The sequence below is a fragment of the Polyergus mexicanus genome, unplaced genomic scaffold (genome assembly GCF_030449975.1).
Source record: "Polyergus mexicanus isolate NDT 795.1 unplaced genomic scaffold, iyPolMexi1.0 SCAF_13, whole genome shotgun sequence".
Taxonomy (NCBI): Eukaryota; Metazoa; Arthropoda; class Insecta; order Hymenoptera; family Formicidae; genus Polyergus; species Polyergus mexicanus.
In genome coordinates, this window is record NW_027223333.1 from 6,796,642 (window position 1) to 6,817,433 (window position 20,792).

Consider the following 20,792-nt stretch of genomic DNA (forward strand, 5'->3'; position numbering starts at 1 on the left):
AATTATATAGATAATTTTGAATTTATGTTAACAAATGAAAGAATATTCCAATCATACATATTTTGATATAAATTAATTATAGCGAGTTATTTGATTCAAAATACAATTTTCAACTCGGAATAAACTATATATAAATATATTATTAAAAAATCTATCTTTCCTAAGCGTAAATACTTGCGCTTATCTATATCGCTTTATGAAAGTCATAACTTTCTACTTATTTAATAGATGTTATTACAATATTTTCGCATAAATAAGGACTAAAATGCCGTTTCTTTCATCCGGTTTATTTATAAATTCACGTATATTGCATGCGTGTGCGTGTAAGGAACGATTCGTTCACGATGTATCTATAGATAACGAATACATTAAAATTCTACGGTCTCTTAATAAACAAATCCAATATGCGCAATGCTTTTCAAACTATTTAAAATAGCATTAATTCTTGTATCATATTTCTAAACTTCAATACGTTTATACTCCATATTAATTATTATTAAATATGAAACATATCCATGTTGAATTTTATACGCGTCTTGATATCAATACGAAAATTGTATCAATTACATATATATCAAATATTTTTCTGTTAAAAATTCAGATGGCAGATTGATATTTCAAATTTTTAATTTACCTTATTCTTTTTTCTTTTATATTATTCTCTAAAATTCATAAAGCGGCGATTCCCTTTAGCGTCTTGGAGATTTAGCTTGCTTATTAATTTGTATGATTAGGAACTTTACTTCCCTCTCTGGCAATTCGTTGAAGATCGACAATCGGTGCCGGTTCGCGAATAATCGCTGCTTTAGACGTCCTTGCTGCGGCGGCATTTGCATGATAAAAATCGGGAAAGCAATCGAACCTTATCGGACGGCGCCGCTCGATTCCGTTCACGATTCCGATCGCGCGACACCTTCGTGCGGCTGGCGAACGAAACTTTTCAATTTTCAGACCGGTCGAACGACCGGCTGTTAAAAGTGCAACGCCTGATTAAAATTCTAACGGGGCAATTTACGTCGTTCCGCTCGGTGCGTTAATAGATTCCCTTTCAGTTTCTACAGAGGATCACCGATATACCGTTCGTGTGGGGCGACGAGATAACGGAAATCGCGCAAATATCTCGACGATCTTCTCGCGGAGAAAGACTAGTGCGAATGTGCGTTAGAATGCGTTGCGTGTCTGCCTGAACGCATTTCACTGGTATTCGCTTGGCGAGAGATGCGTGATCGCTTTCGTCATGATGGAGAGATAGACTTATCATCGAGCAGATTTACTTTTCTCGCCGTTATTTTTGGAACGATACTCGCTAAAAATTTAACGTATGTCAAGGATAATTTAGTGTACAAAAAGATTTAATATTTTCGATAAGATTAACCCAGAGAGTTTTCTTTATACGTGACTTTTTAACGTAATGAGTTTTTCTTATACGTGACTTCGTTAACATGTTTTCGATTCATACAACGTCAAAAAACCCTCTATCCTTCCCATGACCTTTTTCTTTCCCTAATTACACCATGGTGAACAGCTTTATTTTCTAACACGTCGCCCCGGGATAACATACTAAATACAGATTGAACGTGAACGAACTCTGATTAAATAATCGCCATGATCGGATCGTTATCAGTAATAAATATCTCACCGAATCGCCAGCTTTCTCGTACGACGGTCTTTTCCTTTTTCTCGTCCCAATAGACGGACCATCCATCAGGAAAGTGTTTTATTGTTAGCATGATGATCGGGATCGGGCCGACACCAGGCCGTCACACTTGTCTCGGCGCGACGAATCTTTTCGACACGGTTCGGACCTCACGGACGAGCGTGGCGAGCTTCCGCGTTGCGGTATCGTCGATGCTTAATGAAATCTCAAGGACGAACAATTAAGATCGCCACTCAAGTAGAGTGCAATCTTATTTGGCCTGGCGAGCACGACCGGCCGATTAAAAATAATCAGTCGATCACGAAGGCGTGCGTTACTAATTAGACTCGTACGAACAGATGTGATTTCTATAATCGTCATCGGTCATCGATCAATTAAACAGTGTTATATTGTATCATAATTACTAGTAGTTTGATCGTAATTTAAAATAATATAAAATATTACATTTTTAAATCAGGTGATTGAGTTACACTTTTTATATCAAACTAATTTTGTCGAAAAATATTTTTGGAAAAAATAAAAGGGAAAAATCGAATTAAAGAGAAGAAGAGAGCACTTCAACTAAATACCAAAGTGCGTGGTATTTTGACGCTCCAGGGCTGACTCGAAAAGCCACATTGAACTCTCCTACTAACTTTAATAAATCTTGTGCTGTCATGCTACTTTTAAAACGACTAATAACACATTACACACGTTACACACATTAATTGATCAAACAATCATTATATGTCGTATGAAGTATATAAGCTTGAATAGTTGCAAGATTAAATAGTTGCAAGAAGAAAATTCTTTGTATGATAATTTAATAAATTCACACTGACTTAGGAATCTTGGAACCGCTATTAAATTTATGTTTCGTAGGTAAAATTAATAGTTTTGAAAAAACAATAAAATAAGAATACTTTAACTAATACACAGTAAATGATTATTGTCAGGATTACTAGCAGTGATATAAAGTAAATAACGCCATAGATGTTGAAGGTGGTCCAGTCAGGAAAAAAAAATTAGATCTTTTTGCGTAGCCGATCGCGAAATGCTATAGTGAGATTAGGCAGCTACCCATCGACAATGCCGATCGAAAGTCGGCCGCGGTTTTCGCAAGCGCGAAATAACCAACATCGTTTTATAGAAAGGGAAGTGCCAAGGTAAGTCAATCTATGAGAGCCAGTGAATCGCGTTGCTCATTGCCAAGGTACGTCAAGGTATCCGAGGCCTGGGTGTGCCTGGACGATTATTATCGAAATAGTCTTATGGCGCGAGCGAAATCGAAAGGTGCAGTTAAGGAAAGTTCGCTCTCGGGGCAGCATATTGTACAGCATATTCCGCCAGTGTTGGCCGTGCCAGATGGCACGCACACGCGTAGAGTACGCGTTTGCCAAACGGCTCGACGTGGTCAGTTAAAAAGCCTCGAATGGATTCCACTGTGATATTTAACCAATATAGCTACTTTGAAAAGTCTTCTTTTATATCTTTTCCAATATAGGAAATTTAATGTGTTATCATAATTTTTTGTAAAATTATCGATTATTTGAGTCTTTCAAATACATCTTAGATATATATATATATATGAAAATAATTCCGGAGAGAATAAAATAAAAATAGTTGAATCTTGTACGCCGCAATAACAAATAAAGCATCAATATTCTCGATTTGACATTCTTTAATTGTACGAGATAAAATATATCTTAGAAAATTGTGGAGATGATTTGGCATAAATAATCATAACAAAATTATAATCCTAGAAGAATAAACAAATACAAATTGTTTATTAAAAACTTTTTATCATTTATTTTATGATAGAATTTCTTTATTCCGTTTTCGTGAAATATTTTAACTTAGCTTATGTTTTTCTACTTTTAACATTTCGAATTATTATAATACGAAATACATTGCATGCAACGTATTGCAAGAGTTTATCAATTTTTATCAACATCTCTACTTTATCTGAATTGCAATTATCTTGCGAGTGAATTTATTACGGAAGTGTTTTTCCATTGATTTTTCCAAAGAATAAATGCACATATTTACATTCGATCAAAATGAAAACCGCAGACAAATGGTCGAACGGTAATGCGGCATCCTAGACCAGCTCGCGTACAGAGATCGCGGAAAGAGAGAACCGAACGCGATCTTGGCTGACTCGCACGCGAACCCCACCTAAAACCCCCTTCACCTTCGTCGACCGCGATCGGCGCGCGCGAAAGGGGGGAAAATTTCGTTTCGCGAGCTCGCGCGAAGTTCGTTATCGGTGCTTGTCGAACATATGCGACAATGATATTCACCATCTAGATGTAAAATCGGGGGACTTTACCACTCAAGCTCTATCCGTCACCTCTCTCTCGTTCTCTTCATCTGAGCCCGCAATCCACCTCTATCGTCGTCGTCCATCTGAAAAGGAGGTGAGCGCGCGCGAAAGTGTACCATTGGGCAAGAAATTGGGGTAGGAGCGAACGGTAAGGTGCGCGAGGTGGAGCGATAGGTTTTAAATAGGTGTGCAAGACCCCATGTATGGATACGAAAGCAAAAGTATCGGTACCGAAGACCGGCGACCGATAGCGCGGTACGACTGAGATCAAAATTCGGGGGATAAAAGGGCGAGGGTCCGTCTTTTTTTTTTTTTTTTTTTTCTCGCGTGGTGGGTAGCAGCACGACCTGGCCTGAATCGTTCTGTGCCGTTTGTCGGTTGTGGTAGTTTCTACCCGGGGAAGATACACACGAGCCGCGGTGTGAAACGTACCGAGAGGAGTGACGGTCCTGCTGATAGAGCGGCGGCTACAAAGTACGTCTCAGTCGACGCTGAGCCAGTGCCTCAGCAAGTCCGCTCGAGGCGGTAGAGAGTCCTGAGAAAGTTCGCCTACGATCGCGTAGCCGCGCGTTCTTTCCTTTACCAAAATCATCATTATCGCGATAAAAAAGAGGGACATCCTGACGATGAGATCCTACGACGGCTATCGGGCATTCGTCGTGCTCGCGACGATCCTCGCCCACATGACCGGCACGTTGACAGTGCGCGTCACGAGCAACAAACAGACCAGTAAGAGAAGCAACGGTGAGTCATCTTCTTCTGCTCTAAATCTCTTTTTCCGCATCTTATTCTTTTTCCGTTTTCGCTACCTTGTATGTCTGTTCTCTTCTTTCACCGTATAAGAAAACGATCCCTTCCACCTTCGCGCGCCGTGCGTTGCGCTTCTTTCATCGTGCCACCTGTTTCTTCCTCCTTCTTCTTCTTCGTACAGACGCGCTGTCGAGTTTATCATCCGCGTTCCTTGTGCGTGTGATCCCTTTTTTACACTCTACTTTCTTTGAGACATCGAATAATATAATATATCTTTTATTCTATTTTTATCCTTTTTATTTTCTTTTATTTTCTCTTTTCCATTTGCTCGTTTTTCCTTATTATTTGTTCCCTTAAATTGCTGCTCCATCTCCGTTTTTTTTTTTATAGAATTAGAAATCTTTACATTCTCTATTATTTTTTATTTTTCTCTTATTTTTTCTTATATGTATATCAAGCGATGCGGTAGCGTCGCGACGTATATATCTTGTCTTTTTTATCTTCTTTTCTTATTTAAATGTAGTTGTGATGTATTTTGGCTTCTTACTGCTCTTATTCTTTCACTCTTGAGCTACTTTCTCTTCTTCTTTTTCGCGTATTCTTCTTATTAATAACTATTTGTTTGCTTGCTTATATTATATCAATATAATACTGATGTAATGTTTAATTGAATATCGATAAATAAAGTGAAGTGTTAAGTTGTGCTAAATGCGTGCGGAGTTATGAATAGCATGCAAGTGAATCACGGTGTAGTGATGATCGAAACACTGACGCGATTTAAGAGCGACAAGTTAATTAAATGTATCAAAAGAAAATGTAGTATAGCGTGTTGTAGTGTGCATGTGATTATTTTGCCACACGTTGCTCAAAGAACAAGTTTGTAAGCGAGATTTTGACATATTTTAAATTCTCGATATATCATTGATTTATTTTTGTGCTAAAAAAATACAGATATAAAACATTTTTCAACTCGTGTTCTTAAGAAGATAATGAAATTGGAAAAATATAGGAGAAATATTAAAAAGCGTATAAAAATATAAATGCCCCAAAACAGATGGACAACAAAAAAATTTAAAGAGACAATACAATGTGTAACAACAGTTTTTAGTTTTTCCACATATTCTACGGATATCATTATTTATTTTATTATAAGTTCCATAACGAATCGGTTAAGTAGGCAAAATAATGTGAGATATGTACATAATGCTACACCGTTATATCCACCTCCATCAAACAGCTCCTTCGCGATTTGAGCCAAAGAATTATGACGATTTGGTTTTCAAGTTAAATAGCACTCGACACAAATTCGTTGAAAAATGACGCTTCCGCGAAGATTTAGGTCGATGATCGGTTTTCAAACAATGCCTTAATCCGTCGTAAAGACCAATTTAACTTGAGTCATAACCGTGAAATGTAACAGATGCCCGATGATGACCGCCTATGAAAATAATTGCTGTAATTACAGTAAGCGTAACTAATCGCACTATACACGTGGCAATTATTTTTGTAATTCGCAGACGTTGAAAATTCCTCACGTTCCAGGTAGGATTGAGATCCACATTTCGTTCCTCTCTTACTAGATACTAGAATTCTGCTGTCGGTTTCTAAATGCGATCGATCGTAGAGAAAATCGAGAATTCGATATGTTCTGCAATATAAAATCACAAGGCATCGATAATGCGGCCTTGCGTGCAAATTATAATTAACTGATAGAGATTGGTGATGATAAAAAATTGTAGAGAGAAAGTAGCAAGTTCTTTTTGCGAACGTCTTTAGTAAGACATGAATTCCAGCACGTTTAATATAAAATGAAATGCTAATGATCAATCATGGTGATAATAGTATGCATTTTATATTTAATTAGACTTCTAAAAATAAACAGCCGCTTATAATAATCGTAATACTTGTTTAAATAATGCGAAGAAACGAAAAGTCAGAGTTTTATCGAATATAAAAGCTATTTTGCAGGAAATGATGCTAATGTGTAAATTAAGAAATAAATTATTGAGATTTTTTTTTAAAATAGAAGATCACAGAATACTTTTATAGGAATTAATAAGAATTAGTTAAATAAGAGAAAATATATATGGACTCATGACTTATTATTCGATTTTGTTGAGAAAATAAGTGTCTGAAATATACACCCTTATATTGTATAATAAATTATATGACATTAATATTTATATAATAATTTATTATTAACATAGATTATAATATTTGAGATTGCTAAAGAAATTGAATACCCAAATCTTTTATAAACTTTATCCCTCCAACTCAAAAAAATACTTTAAGGGACAAATATGCCACTATAAATCGAATCTAACATTTCAGACATTAATGTATCAATGTTTACTAGATATTATCAAGTGCGAGTGTTGCGAAAATTTAACTAAATTTTAGGAAAAGTTCTCGACGCCGTTATCTGTTAGTGTCAATCAATCCGATTTTACTGAAATTCCCGCGACCTTTCGACATATAGCGAAGTATGATCGAGAAAATGTATTTGAACGGGGAGTTTAACTGCGAACAAAGTCGTGATCAAAGCATGTCGATTTTCCTCATCGACATGCTGCCATAATTTGTTACTTCGTTACCGATCCAGTGGTCCGCTCCTTTCCACAATTAAGTACAACACATTTCGCACATTTGGCTAAATAGAGAGCGACGTGGAATGATTCGAACAGGCAAACCAAATATCCTAAATTGGTCGAATTCAATTACCGCGGAATGTAAACGACGACGATCGACGAGCGATCGTTCCCAATCCAGGATCCGGACGCGTTTCCGTCCTGCGAAATACTCGCCCGATGTATCGGAATTTCTCAATTCTATCGCTTTTATTTGTAAATCAAAGATTTCCTTAGCACTCATTAACGATTCTTTAATTCCGAAAATTCTGTTAGCGCAAACTTTCACGACTTTTACGAAATTTTTACGACTTTCATAAATTCTTAGATTTGGGATCCAGCCAGCCACGCATGTCTCATACTCATAAAAATTTTTGTGTTCCGACATTAATTATTAACGAAATGCTTTTATATACATTTACCTATTTTTACTTATTTATTAAATTTTAATTAATAATTATACCGATCACAATAGATCACAAATAGAACAAGTCACACACTGCTATATATATAATTATCTCACGTGAAAGTTATTACAAAAAAATATATAAGCGTGAACATTAGTATGTGTATTAATCAGTTTATAGATAAGAGTCAATATGTACAAATCAAGTACTAAGTTTTTACAGTCTTGTGCTTTAAATTGTAATGAAAATAGACTCGATTCATTCGCGTATCTTTCAATAATTTTACTACTGTTTCTCGGATTTGAGAACGAACGTGTACCATGAACTTTTCGACGTGATTGGAACGAGTTTGATGCGGGGAATCGCGAGTATTTTCTAGTGTAGCGCCTTCATCGTTGGCATTGCCACCAGAAATGGCTTTTCAACGTGCGACTGGCGGCATGCCAGTGCATATAACAGTTTACTGCGGACTAGCTAAGCAACTTGCTCACCTACATGCAGCAGTCGTTCACACGCCGCGAGATCCTTCCGCTCGTGCGTTCGTTATCGCCGCACGATTGCCAGCTGATATGGCATTTACTACAAAGTCGGACACCCGCCTTCAAATTGAATCATCCAAAAGAAATCGATTGATTTCTTGATGAAGATAAAAAAAAAGTTTATTTCAATATATAAACGAGAAAATTTTTAAAGAGATGAAAAATGAAATGAAGTTTATTCTTGAATTAACTTCAAAGACTTTGCCATAACAGAATTTAAATTCGCACTGAATTATAAAAATATTTGCTTGTAGTTAAGGTATAGAAAAAGAAACAAAATCGCGCGTTTTTTAACTCATATAGACCCGGTTTTTTCAATATCTAGGCAATATTCATGAGTCAGTCTGGTGCATTTTTTTAATATAAATTTCCTCTTCTCTGTTATATAAATGAATTTGTTAGGAATTCAAAAGAGAGAAAAAGAGAGAGAGAGATGCATAAACGAAAATAATTTTATATTATAATATTCTAGCAGAATGTGATCACATTTTTTCGAGCTGCAAGACTAGCTGATCAAATTTTATGGAATAAAAGAATTTCAGACAACTTCTCGAGAACATTTAAACTAGTTTATTATGTTATTTCCAGTTAGATTATTCATTAGAAACTTGTTGAAACGCCGCGAAACTTGTTCCTTGCTGCAGAAGTATCGTACGTAATCGACCGTTATAAATATAAATAATTAATTAACAAAGTAATTCTCTATCGTTGAAAGGAACTGATTTATTTTGAAGAATCAGCTGTTTTCGTAATTAATTATTATTTAGCCAGCTGTAATTAAACAATATCTAGATAAAGTCATGTTTTTCAATTATACAATGCACATACAAATTCAATTAGTGTAAAGTACTTGCGACGATTACAAAAACGTATACTATATATTACGAATTACAGCTTCTATTAATCAAAATTGATTAAGAGAAAACCATTTGCGATGCGTTTCACTTACGTGTCCGTACCATAGTAGAGTGTATTTCTAAGAAACTATGAACATTACATCAGTAGAACCCAAATATTACTTAAGATTGAATCCGTGTTTGATTACTCAGAATTCGGAAATTTTGCCACATCATCGTGAATCATTATGTAACTCTCAAATGAATTTGAATAATTTAATAAAAAGTGGCATGGTATGTAATTTTTGTAGACATTGATACGCGCATATATTCTATACACACTCGTTTACCGTCATTGGGATTAATTTAAAGTCCCAGCTATTTCATTGTCGTATAAGTAAAACAGTCTTAAACAGGAGACTCAGCGATGATACTTAATACCGGCCACTCGCAATACGAACGGGGAAACGAGCCATGAAACGACGACGATTCTAGTTGAGTTAAAAACTAGTATTGTATCTCGGGATCTCCTGACGACGACGAGCAGTCGCTCCTTTTCACGGGCAAACAAGCCTAGCGAAATGCACGCGTCAGTGAACTTGGGGACCGGTTCTTTTTTTCTCTCTCTTTCTCTCTTTCTCTCTTTCCCTCTTTCCATTTCTCGTCAGACGCCGAGCAGGTAGACAAGGATAAAGGATCGTACGTCACACGGTGCGGGAGTGAAGATAGAAATCGTTGCTAGAATCGAGTCGCGCGACCGATTTTCGCCATTGTCGTCGAGATCGCCGCTTCCTTCGCGATCTGCCAGGATCTAGGTTAAACTCCATAGTTCTCGTATCGTGATTCTCCCAGCAAAAGTCGAGATCTCGAGATCGAGACCATCGAACTCGTCCTCTTCTTCGTCGTTGGCGGATGGCAATCACAGTGAAACCACCGAGATGCATTACGCGTATCCCGTGCTTTGAGTCTGGGAAAATTGTTTCTAATGGGTTTTAAATTGCGCCCGCTTATATCTCTCCATGCCACGATGATCCGATCGATCATCGATCGAGAGGACCGATTGATTTTAGGAGTAGACGACCTCCTGATTAAAACGCGATTGACGCGTTGCCACGCGTCTTCGTGATCAATTTAGCAATACGATTGCATGTTAACGGTTCGTAAGTCAACGAATGATGCATCAAACAGTTGTAATGATCATCATTGAAATGATGTATAGAAAGCTTCATTCAATCCTTGATTAATCAGCATAATTTTACTTATGAAAACTTCTAGCTGTCACATATTGCAATGCTTTGTTTACAGAACTATATATTTATAACATGCATCTAACGTTTTGAATATATATAAAGTTCTAAAGTCTACATTCTTTAAAAACATGGCAGATTTTTTCGACCAGCAACTCTTATTTGCTTTTAATGATTCATGGATTCGTCTTTGACATGCAGCATATTCTGTAATGATTTATCTATATATACTGAACAACTGGCCGAGTAGCAATGCAGATAATTGGAGAATAGCGGAAAATGATTGCCTGCCAGGATAGCAATAAACAATCGGTTGAAGCAAATCCAATTATTCATTCCGATATGCGCATCGCGCTGTAAATACTCGTATTACTTGATAAACGAAGAAAATTGTCTCTAACAGCTGGAAAATTGGAGCATTCTCATACGTGTATCGATAACTCGAGTCCTGTTCGTCATTTTTTAACGATCGAACATGATCCTTAATAATCGGTTAATAAATGCGATCGTATCGATAATTAAAAGCACGATTTATCCGTCGAAATAAATCAGGCAATCGTTTTAACCGAAGCTAAATTAACCGACTGAATTTACGCGATACGCGATTGCGTAATACGCCCTCGTAGACATGTCGGATGCGATGTTTATGACATTTCTGACTAGTTCCTATAGAGATCCGTGCGACTCCGAGAAAATCGACTTCTAAAACTCTAAATCGGCATTTTCTCGATCGATCTTTTATAGCTCCGAGCGTTATCGCGACTCCTTTTAAGGACCGTTTCCTTTGTCGGCCGAGAGTAACCGAGAGTAAGCTTATTTCAAACTGCCGGCAATCACGTTCCGGCATTAATTGATGCTGGTTAATGTATGTGTATGTGTGTGTGTGTGTGTGTGTGTGTTAACGACACAGTTACCGGGGACGATCGATCGATCGATCAATTGTCAGACGATATTAATTCAGAGATCGATATATCGGAGCGTTTTGCAACATATAAAGAAGAATAAAGAAGAAATGTTTTCAAATTTAAAAGACCATTTATTAATGCACGGATAATTTTGCCCCGCACAGTGAAAAACTTGAATATTTTATTTTTAAATAATAATATTATATTAATTCTTCACGACGTAACGATCGGATAATCGATGAATGTCGAGTCGCGGTGATCGCTCCTGGCGCGATCAACCGATCAATCGATTTACCCTCATCGATCAGATCAATTGACTGACTTTGTATAAACGGTACTTTGCAACGAGTAGTCTCGAATTGATGGTAGGCGACTGGTCTTTTTCCACGTAAACAGGGTGCTCGGAGGTTTTCATTAAGTATCAGATTTCGAAGCGATCAATTTCGACGGCTGTTGTGTTCCCTAATCAATCATTTCAACACAATCTTTTTTTCACCCAAATTTAAAGTCCGAAATTTGCGCTATATAATTTCCCCGTATTATCTGAGCTATAATTATTGCAAATTTTTATTTCATGTTAAATGTTGCACGTAGCAATCAAAATCTTTTTTTTCCTCGAATTTTTTAAGTAATTAATTAATTGAAATTAATTGGATATCCAGATTTTTGTTTTTGTAAAAAAAAGAAAACGAAGCTTCTTCGATGTTATTAAAGAAGTATTATTTTGAGTTTGCTATCGAGAATTATTTTAACGATACGCTTTACATATATTTTTGTTAGAAAGTCATGATAAAATTATATTGGAAACATTATATCCAAAACACGAAATCATTATTTTTCAACTTTTTACCTTTACGATATGGCAATTGCGAATTTTATTACTGCATCATCCTACTGCATTTCCCATGTCGGCTTTATCTCGTTGTCGGTAATTATAATTAATCAATCTTCGATACCTAATTTTAAGTAATAACGACGAATTTATGAACATGAGCACTCAACGTAATTCGCACATATTATGAATAAAAAAAAGTTCACGTATTTACATGTAGGCCTGCTTTTGGCTGACGATATAATAAGGATGGCTCCGAAATATTGGCAACGAGATGAGGTCCGAAACGAGTATTGAGACACGAAACAAATTTTATAAAATTGACTTTTGTGGATTAAGTGTGTTTGTTTTTCTTCTGCATTTAAATTTATTTATTTTATGATCCGGAAATAAACCAAAGAACAAAAAGGCAATTTGTGTTTAATTCAATCTGCTAATTCTTACTGATATATATTTTAGTTTCTATTACATTTAAAAATCTCTTCAATGAAGTTTGCCTTGATAACTATCTTGTCATTCAAAGTCTTTTTAAGTATAAAAAACGGTTATTTAAGCAATATTCTATTGAATAATAGAAATTAGCAATGCGAAAAAAGCCTTTTATTTTTGTCGGCAGAATTTCGATGGTGAATAAGTAATGATTTTTTTGTGCGTGGGAGAAAGTTCGTAATATCGGCAACCTAACATCTCATCTGCGTCGATGTCGGGTATCACGCATAAAATTTTAGTTCCGCATCGGTGGCTGATTTCACCCCACTCGCAGTTTCTATACTTTGCGATTTTCATGCTTATCTGCATTTTTCAAGAGGTCCGATTGCGGTGAACCGCAATGAGTTCTCATTTCTATACACATTGACTTGTCTTCTCATTTTCGTGTATATTTAAAATGCTGCGTATAATGCTTCTTTCACAACATCGATTTTAATAAAAATCTTCTTATGTCTTTAAAAAGAATAATTATTAAAGGAATTTTGCGCGCCAAGTGTAAATAAATTAAAAAATTCAAGATATTTTCAAAATTTGTAATTATATAATTTCAAATATCTATTTTATACAACTTTGAATGGAATAATTGAAAATGTTTGATGAACAAAGTTACATAATAATATTCCGATATACTGAGATTAAAATAGTTGATAACAATAACAATAATTATTAATTTTTGTTATCTAAATTTGTTACATTGTTTCATTTAGTCAAAAGTATCTATTACTAAATTTGCTCTAAATGAAATGAAAATTTAAAATGATGAAACTTAAGATTAATTGTTCTTTTTGAAACTATAGTACAATTTAATAAACACACACACATGCATATACACACAAGACTGAGATATATCATTCATTAATGTGAAGTAGCAACTTGAAAATCACAGGAAATTAAATTCTTGACAATTGCATCACGCGCAAACATCACGCGATTAGCAACGTGTAAAATTTCGCAGTGGGTAATTTATTGCCCGTAGAAACCGGAGAAATTCACGAGATTGTCGTTAAATACACCGCGCTTTACGAGTCTGTCTTTATCTTGTCGACGGACAATACAACGTGAAAGAATTCGAGAGTATCTAACGCTTTATCTCTTTTCGCTTTCTTTTTTCTCTTCGATCGTAAATGTATGTCTGAAACTTTCGAGGAACTCTCCGGTTCGCGCGACAACTTTGCGTGCGAATTCGTGCGTTAAAAGGCACTTCCGCTGTACGCAATATCGCTAGTAAAAGTACAGCGCTGTGTTCCTGCATCTTGTCTCTCAAATTTTTTTACCATCGCGAAATATCACTGCGACGGAATGCATGTCATATCTTGTGTGTAGTTATCTTGTTGAAATGGACAGTGTCCGGTAAATGGACACGCAAAGTATAATAAAAGACGTTAGATAATTACACTATATTGTGTTATTGAGAAATAATAGTCTATGAAATTATTTAACTATTCTCTCTCTCTCTTTTATAAATTTCTAAAATTATTTTTAAAACAATTTTTATTCGGGATATATTAAATTTTATATTATCTTTTTTAATGGTGAAATTTTTTAATTATATGTATAACATTTTTGTAAAAAATGTTTTTCTTCACATGACAGTGTCTTATATTTTGTCAAGATAAATACATTTTACTGTATAATTTGAGTCTTATCTATGTATTTTCGAATAACATCTACGAAAAGAAGATTTTCCTTTTTAATGGAATGTATAATTCATTTCCCTTTGGTTATTGACATTTACGGCTATTGTTACGTCTTTTATATCACGTAAAGTTATTTCTTGCCCGCAAAGTATTGTGGAAGAAATTATTGAAAGATGGGGCATCTCATTAAGATTTATTTATTTTTATTTGACATATATGTGTATTTTTTGTGTATCAATATTTCGAGATCACGAAGTAATGCAGTGTTGATTATATTCGGTCTCTAATAAATTACTTAAAGATTCCATGCAAAAAAGTGGTTACATAAATGAGCTGCAAAAAATATTTCCAAAAATATCTCCAAAAATATTTCAGAAACATTTACATATAAGTAATCTGTTATACTTTATGTCTTCGGTCTAATAAACGTTTAGTCGGTGCAATATAGACGTATCGTGATTAAACCAGGACGCCTCGACAGAATATCTTCTGTTCACTTTTACTTCCGGTCACGCGTTTCGTGTTAATAGTACACTGACATCCTGCGTTTTTATGATGTAGCTTACATATTTACAGTTATGTCAATGTGTACTCGTTTTGTAATCCCTGTTTCATAATATCCATTTCATTTTTCTTGCACCCGTGTAAATGCACCAAGAAGTAATTGTTTATGTTTTTTAATATATTACACGACGATCTATCCTATGTATGAAAATGTGATGAAAGAAATTCTCCATGATATATATAATGATAATTTAGTGCATGTAGTTTATGAAAAATTAAATCTATTCCAAGAAACGGATTTAAATAAGATTTCATCGAAAGAATAACTAATAAAAAAAAAAAAAAAAAAATTGATTTAAAACGAGTATGGGTATATTTTACAGCTTAATTCGATAATAGTTAATAGTATTGTTCCGTATGATTTTATTATTTTATTCAATTTTTCCTTCTTTGATTAATTATTTTCTATTCAAGCAATTTTATTTTCGCTGAACATTCCATTCAATAAAATATCATCTCGCTGAATTGTTCTCGATTAATTTAATTTGCATACATCAAAATGGTAGATGGTCGTTAATGAGATACAGTCGTGCGTCTGCTGGGATAATTGCACGAAATCATTGTGCTACGAGAATGCATATATCTCTCGGGAATCATTACATTACAATTAGACATAATACACAGAGGGATAATAATACATACGTACTTGCTGATGTACTTAACGTTGAGGAATTGCTAAAAGGAATCGGTTTGCTACGAGCTGCACGCGAAAGGCGTGTCTCAGACAGAACTTCGAAGTTAAAGGCATTGAAGCTGAACGGAACATGGTCCAAAGCGAGAGAGGGACAGTAAACGTGAATATACGTGCACCTAGCAGCGATCTGTAAAGTCTTAACGAAAGGTCTCTCGGACACGCTACAGTTTAGTCTTCGCGCCTCGAAGCCTTGATCGGTCTTTTTCTGACACGTGATATATTTTTTTTACGATTCATTCAAGCAAGACATTTGAATGTGTGATTTTTATGCTATTATTACGTATTATTATTATTATGAATTTTATAGAAAATGAATTATGTATATTAAAAGAGAAAGAGGCAATTATTATATCCTGAAATTTAAAAATCGATTTAGATTTTCAAAGTGGAATTTAATCTCATGATATTTTATAATCACTTTTTTATCTATAAAATGCATTTATCTTTTACAATAATATTTTATTTATGATATAAATAAGTTGCTATGATTTTATTACAAAACTCGTCTTGGTTTTGAAAAGTTTCTTAATTTTTTAATGATAGCAAATTTGTTGAAGACTTAATTAATTTAGAAAATATATTGTAGCCTCTTCTCTTCTGTTTTGATCATTTCGAATAAGTAATTTAATGCGCAACTGAAGGAATAGAAGTATACTTTTCCGACATTGAACAGAAGCAAGGAGATCAGTAACGCGCGGTAAGATCCGCAATTCTCATTCAGGAGCTTTGTTACCTGTCGTACGTATATCGTAATCGAGTATAACGGCGCGTGTAGACCGCTTCGGAGAGAAAGATCACCTTGAGCCTCCGATTTTGCTCGGGGTAAAAGCGAAAGGTAGTTCGCGCCATGCACTGTTCGATAAAAACAAATGTTGACGAGTCTATATCTATGTTGCACGTAAATTGACAAAGCAGCAATGCCATTAACTCCATCGTGAGAACAGGTAGCAGTATTCGAACAATGCTTACGAGAATCCGCGGTGGCTACGGCGCCGTTCTTAGAATGTCGCGAAATTATTATGAGGCTTGCTTTGCCTGCCATCCTGGTATAAGAGTCCTTTGAATCATATTCAAGCTCGATCAACTGGAACGACTGCTAACGATTGTTACACAAGCAATATAATGCGCTTTATTCGAACAGGCAAAGCGTTCGAATGTAAAGTACTAAAAAATACTTACGAAATTTATTTATTAAAAAGGCTAAAAATAAAAAGAAAAGGATTAATCGTAACGTGAATTTTTTTTTACGAGATATAATTGAACACACGTTGTATTTATTCTTCATTAGTCTAAAAAAAATTTTTTTTTTTTTCCTTCAACATTCATAGTGCATTGTAACTAAAACAATATTAAACTGTTATTTTGACCGATAAGTACTTTGCCACCAGTTGTCAAGCTTACATTTTTTTAAATATGTATATTTTGCAAAATTGGAAACATAAAATACGCATAAAATACAAAACGCAAGAGCATAAAATAATCCGACTAATTATCTTAAATATTTAATTTTATAACTTAAAAGCGTAATGGTAATCACATATCTCTTTTTTACCTTCTCTTTTTTATCACTTCCTTGCGTACGGGAGAAATTTTTTTCTTGAATGGTCGGCAATTTTCGATCGCTGTAGCGTTAAAAACTTCACACCAGCAATTTTCCCACTTGTCTAGATATCTTACGTACAGAAGTGAGAAGAATAAAAAAAATCTTTGAGCCAATTAAGCATTATGTCATCTTCATGATCTTGTCCGTCTGCTAGATTTCAAGAAGTTCGGATTCGTTAGCATTTTATTCGCCCGCTAATTAGCAGTCAGCCGAATCGGGACGCGATGCTGAGAATACTACGATCCTTCATAGGTTCTCGCCACTTGCTTCACTTCCTGCACTTAATAGGATGCCGGTGGTAAGTTGCATCACACACTCGCCTCACGCCGGCGATATAATATTGTCCGCAATCCGGGTGCGTCCGGGTTTCGATGCAACAGTTCTCGCACATCGCTGTGACAGTTTGCTCGTTTCGTTGCCTTTTTTGCGCGATCTTCCTAGACTTGCGAAACTATGCGAAATTTTTCTGCACGGACATTGGCCAACGTTTCTCTGACAATGAGCTCGTTGTTACGTGTAGCTGGTGCTTCTACCGATGATTACTTAACCTCGGGGGAGATGCACAGACGCGGGTTGCTTTTTTATTTGCGCAAGAAAATATGAGAAAAAACAGCGGTTCTTTACTGATGTGCCATCTATTTAAAAAACAGCTAATTATATCGTATTTTTTTATCTTGATCTAACAAAAATCGACATATGTTAATAATATTTCATTGTGCGTTATCGCATCATCTATTATAAAACATTGCGTTTCGCCAATCTCACGTCATCATCAGTTTGATTCTTCTCAGCTGTTATACCAGCGATTTCTATTATAAAATCGTTAGTTGTCAAGTAATTTCAATGACTTACTTAATTACATTTATTACCATGGAATAAAAATCTGATTAAAAAACTGCTATTTTCGTACTTATACTATATAATTTCTCAGAGCAGGAAACGCGTCACCGGTGAGCGTTTGGTCGTTTTGCTATTTTTATATTACATTTTGCCAGGATATTATACGATAGTAGCCACTCAGTGTCGTTACATGATACAAGCACTTTCAGAAAATAACGCCCACGATGCTACTGCAATTCTCGTGCATTTTCTTGCAACGTGAGGTACTTCCGGTTACATTTCCCATTCTTAATGCAAAAAATGAAATAACACCGTGGAATTTCGCAGATACTATTCACTCCCACATTTAATAATAAAAATCTGTGATTAAATTATATAAAGTATGTATGCGTGAATTATATATGAATGATGAGAATAAGAAAGAATTATATTATACGATAGATCGTTATCATATCGTGTACTTTAAGTAACCTTTCTTGACGAAGAACGAGTAACATGAACATTATTAAATAAGCGTAGGAAGCAATATATGCATTGTTTTTGCGTTGGTGCAGCGATATGTGCAAAGAGTAAGTCAGGAAAATATGATTGGCGATTAATTTGAAAAATTACCGAATTTTGTTAGCACGGAGGTCATATTAAATTTGAAACTAAAAATATTAAAATTAATAAAATTATTAATTATTAAAACCGTGATGAGAGTTTGTCTACTTTTCTTGAAGATCTACATATTTGCGCATAATTAGAATCAATCGCAGAAAGCGAGCGTTTACAAGGTGGACGATGGTGAAATTCATCTTCAATATACCAATCAGTCGTGACGGGGCAGAAAGCGAAAAGCACTTATCTTAGTATTGTCTGTGCACCCACGCCGCCTGGGAGTAGGAAGCCGCTTTTTGCGGTCGGCATCCTCCCCGTACAAGAACGGAGGAGCGTGTAAAGCGTGTAGCGACGACGTGACGAGATCGAGAAAGTGACGCCGACCTGCCGTCCTCGATCCTTGCTTCTCGTAATCTATCTTTTGCTGCAACACACCCTCTGCGCCTGCACCCACTCTCGCGGCGGCTTCCATAACTCGCATTGATATGTCAAATGCAATCAAATCCCCTAATTGCGCCAGACAATCGCAATTAGCGATTCTTCACGCATGTTTCACGATTGACTCGAGACTCAAACACGCGAATGAGAGAGATCTCGTGCAGCATCAATCAAGTCTGCGAAAAATATTCTATTACGAACAATCTCATTTCAATCGTTGAAATTGAAGGGGAATTGTAAGATATTAGAACGTTATTAACATCAATTATGATACTATGCTAATATAGTCTCTTTCATTTAGTATCTGTAAAAATAAAATGAAAGAAATATCTGTTTCTTAGTCTCTTTCTTTTTCAGAAAGTTTTTAAGTGTTCGCGCTTTCATATATCACGATTGACTTTATAGCATAAAAAATATCCAAGTTGTGATTGTTGATTGATTTAATGCACCTCGTGATATACTATTTCTGTAGTCAATTCATAGTCACATAACTGTTCTTGCCGAAAGATAAACGAGTATGACTTGCCGATAGCATTATAGCCTGACTGGACCAGTTTTCGATTCCCGTTCAATCTATGTATCGCAGCGTGAGTTCACATATATTCCAGTTCACTTGGCCATTTTAATTATAAATTATAAATAAATATATGTTAGCAGACTTTACAATGTTTCTTGATTCTGTTAAATTTTCTTCTCGGCTTATACGTAAATTTGAATATGTTCTTCGAATCGCGCGATCATTAAATTAAACTCAATAAAGGTTGAAATAAAGGATCTCGTGCGTGCTCAACGAAATTTATTGCGTTTTAACGGTGGAATCTCGTCTTTAACGATCGTAAACATATTCAAAGATAAGGTCTTTCACCGAATAGCGTTGAAATGTAGTCCAAATTGCCGTGCGAGTATGTCCAAAAGTCCTACGTCGTACATTTTTATAAAATGCCTTTTAAAAAAATTCTTTCTTTTTCTTTTTACAGATTGTGAAATCGGTGATACATCCATATTTATTTCTCGTAAAATTTTTTACCTAACTAACCTAAATTAACAGGTTTGTTCAATTTAATTAGACACATTGAAAAGTTGAGTATATAATTTTAATAAATAAACGGTAATTTATAACTAAATATAATTTATGACAAATAATTTAAAAATAAATGTATGATAAAAATTTTATTTTGTAGATTAGTTAGAATTTTTTTTTTAAATATTGTACGCAAGAATGTATTTGCGAATAGTATGGAGAAAAAGTTGATGGCAAGGGAAAACGTGTCACACGCCATGCAGCTCATGGGTGTTTACTCCATTGTCTATGTGGATGTATTAGGAATCTAATACACATGTAACAAGTCCCGTTGCAGCTGCTCTCATATATTTAGATGAGAAACCTTGTCTTTAAGAACGCGTTGATCCGTGAGAATTTTTGTAGACTTATTATCTACCTATCTACCATATAAATCTACTTTCTTATAGAGCATGAAACGATATTGTTTTGATCACGCAAGCTACACTTACAATTGAATTTCGTAAGATTTTATATGCAACGGAGAGTTGATAAAAAAATGCAAATTTTATTTAAAAAAATGAAAAAATACTCAAAGGTATTACATAGATTCCTATGATTTACATATATTGTTGTATGAAAAATAATAAAAAGAAAACTAAAATAATATATAAAATGTAATGAAAGACATTCATCTATCCACGTAACTTTGACTAAAGTTATAAAGAAACAAGTGAAAAGGTCATTAACTTGTTCTACGAATTTTAATTATATATACAGCATTATCAAATAATTAGTCGCATTTTTAAAGTGTCTCTCTTT

At 35.0% G+C, this 20,792-nt stretch overlaps 1 protein-coding gene across 1 annotated transcript in view; it reads left to right on the forward strand.

The window, feature by feature from the left end:
- Window positions 1-4,447: 4,447 nt before the first annotated feature.
- LOC138938554 (uncharacterized) overlaps window positions 4,448-20,792 on the forward strand; it is a 42,517-nt gene continuing 26,172 nt past the window's right edge. The window contains exon 1 of the mRNA XM_070305622.1: window positions 4,448-4,706. Within this exon, the coding sequence (XP_070161723.1) occupies window positions 4,589-4,706 (118 nt within the window). The 5' untranslated portion in view covers window positions 4,448-4,588. The remainder of the gene's footprint in view (window positions 4,707-20,792) is intronic.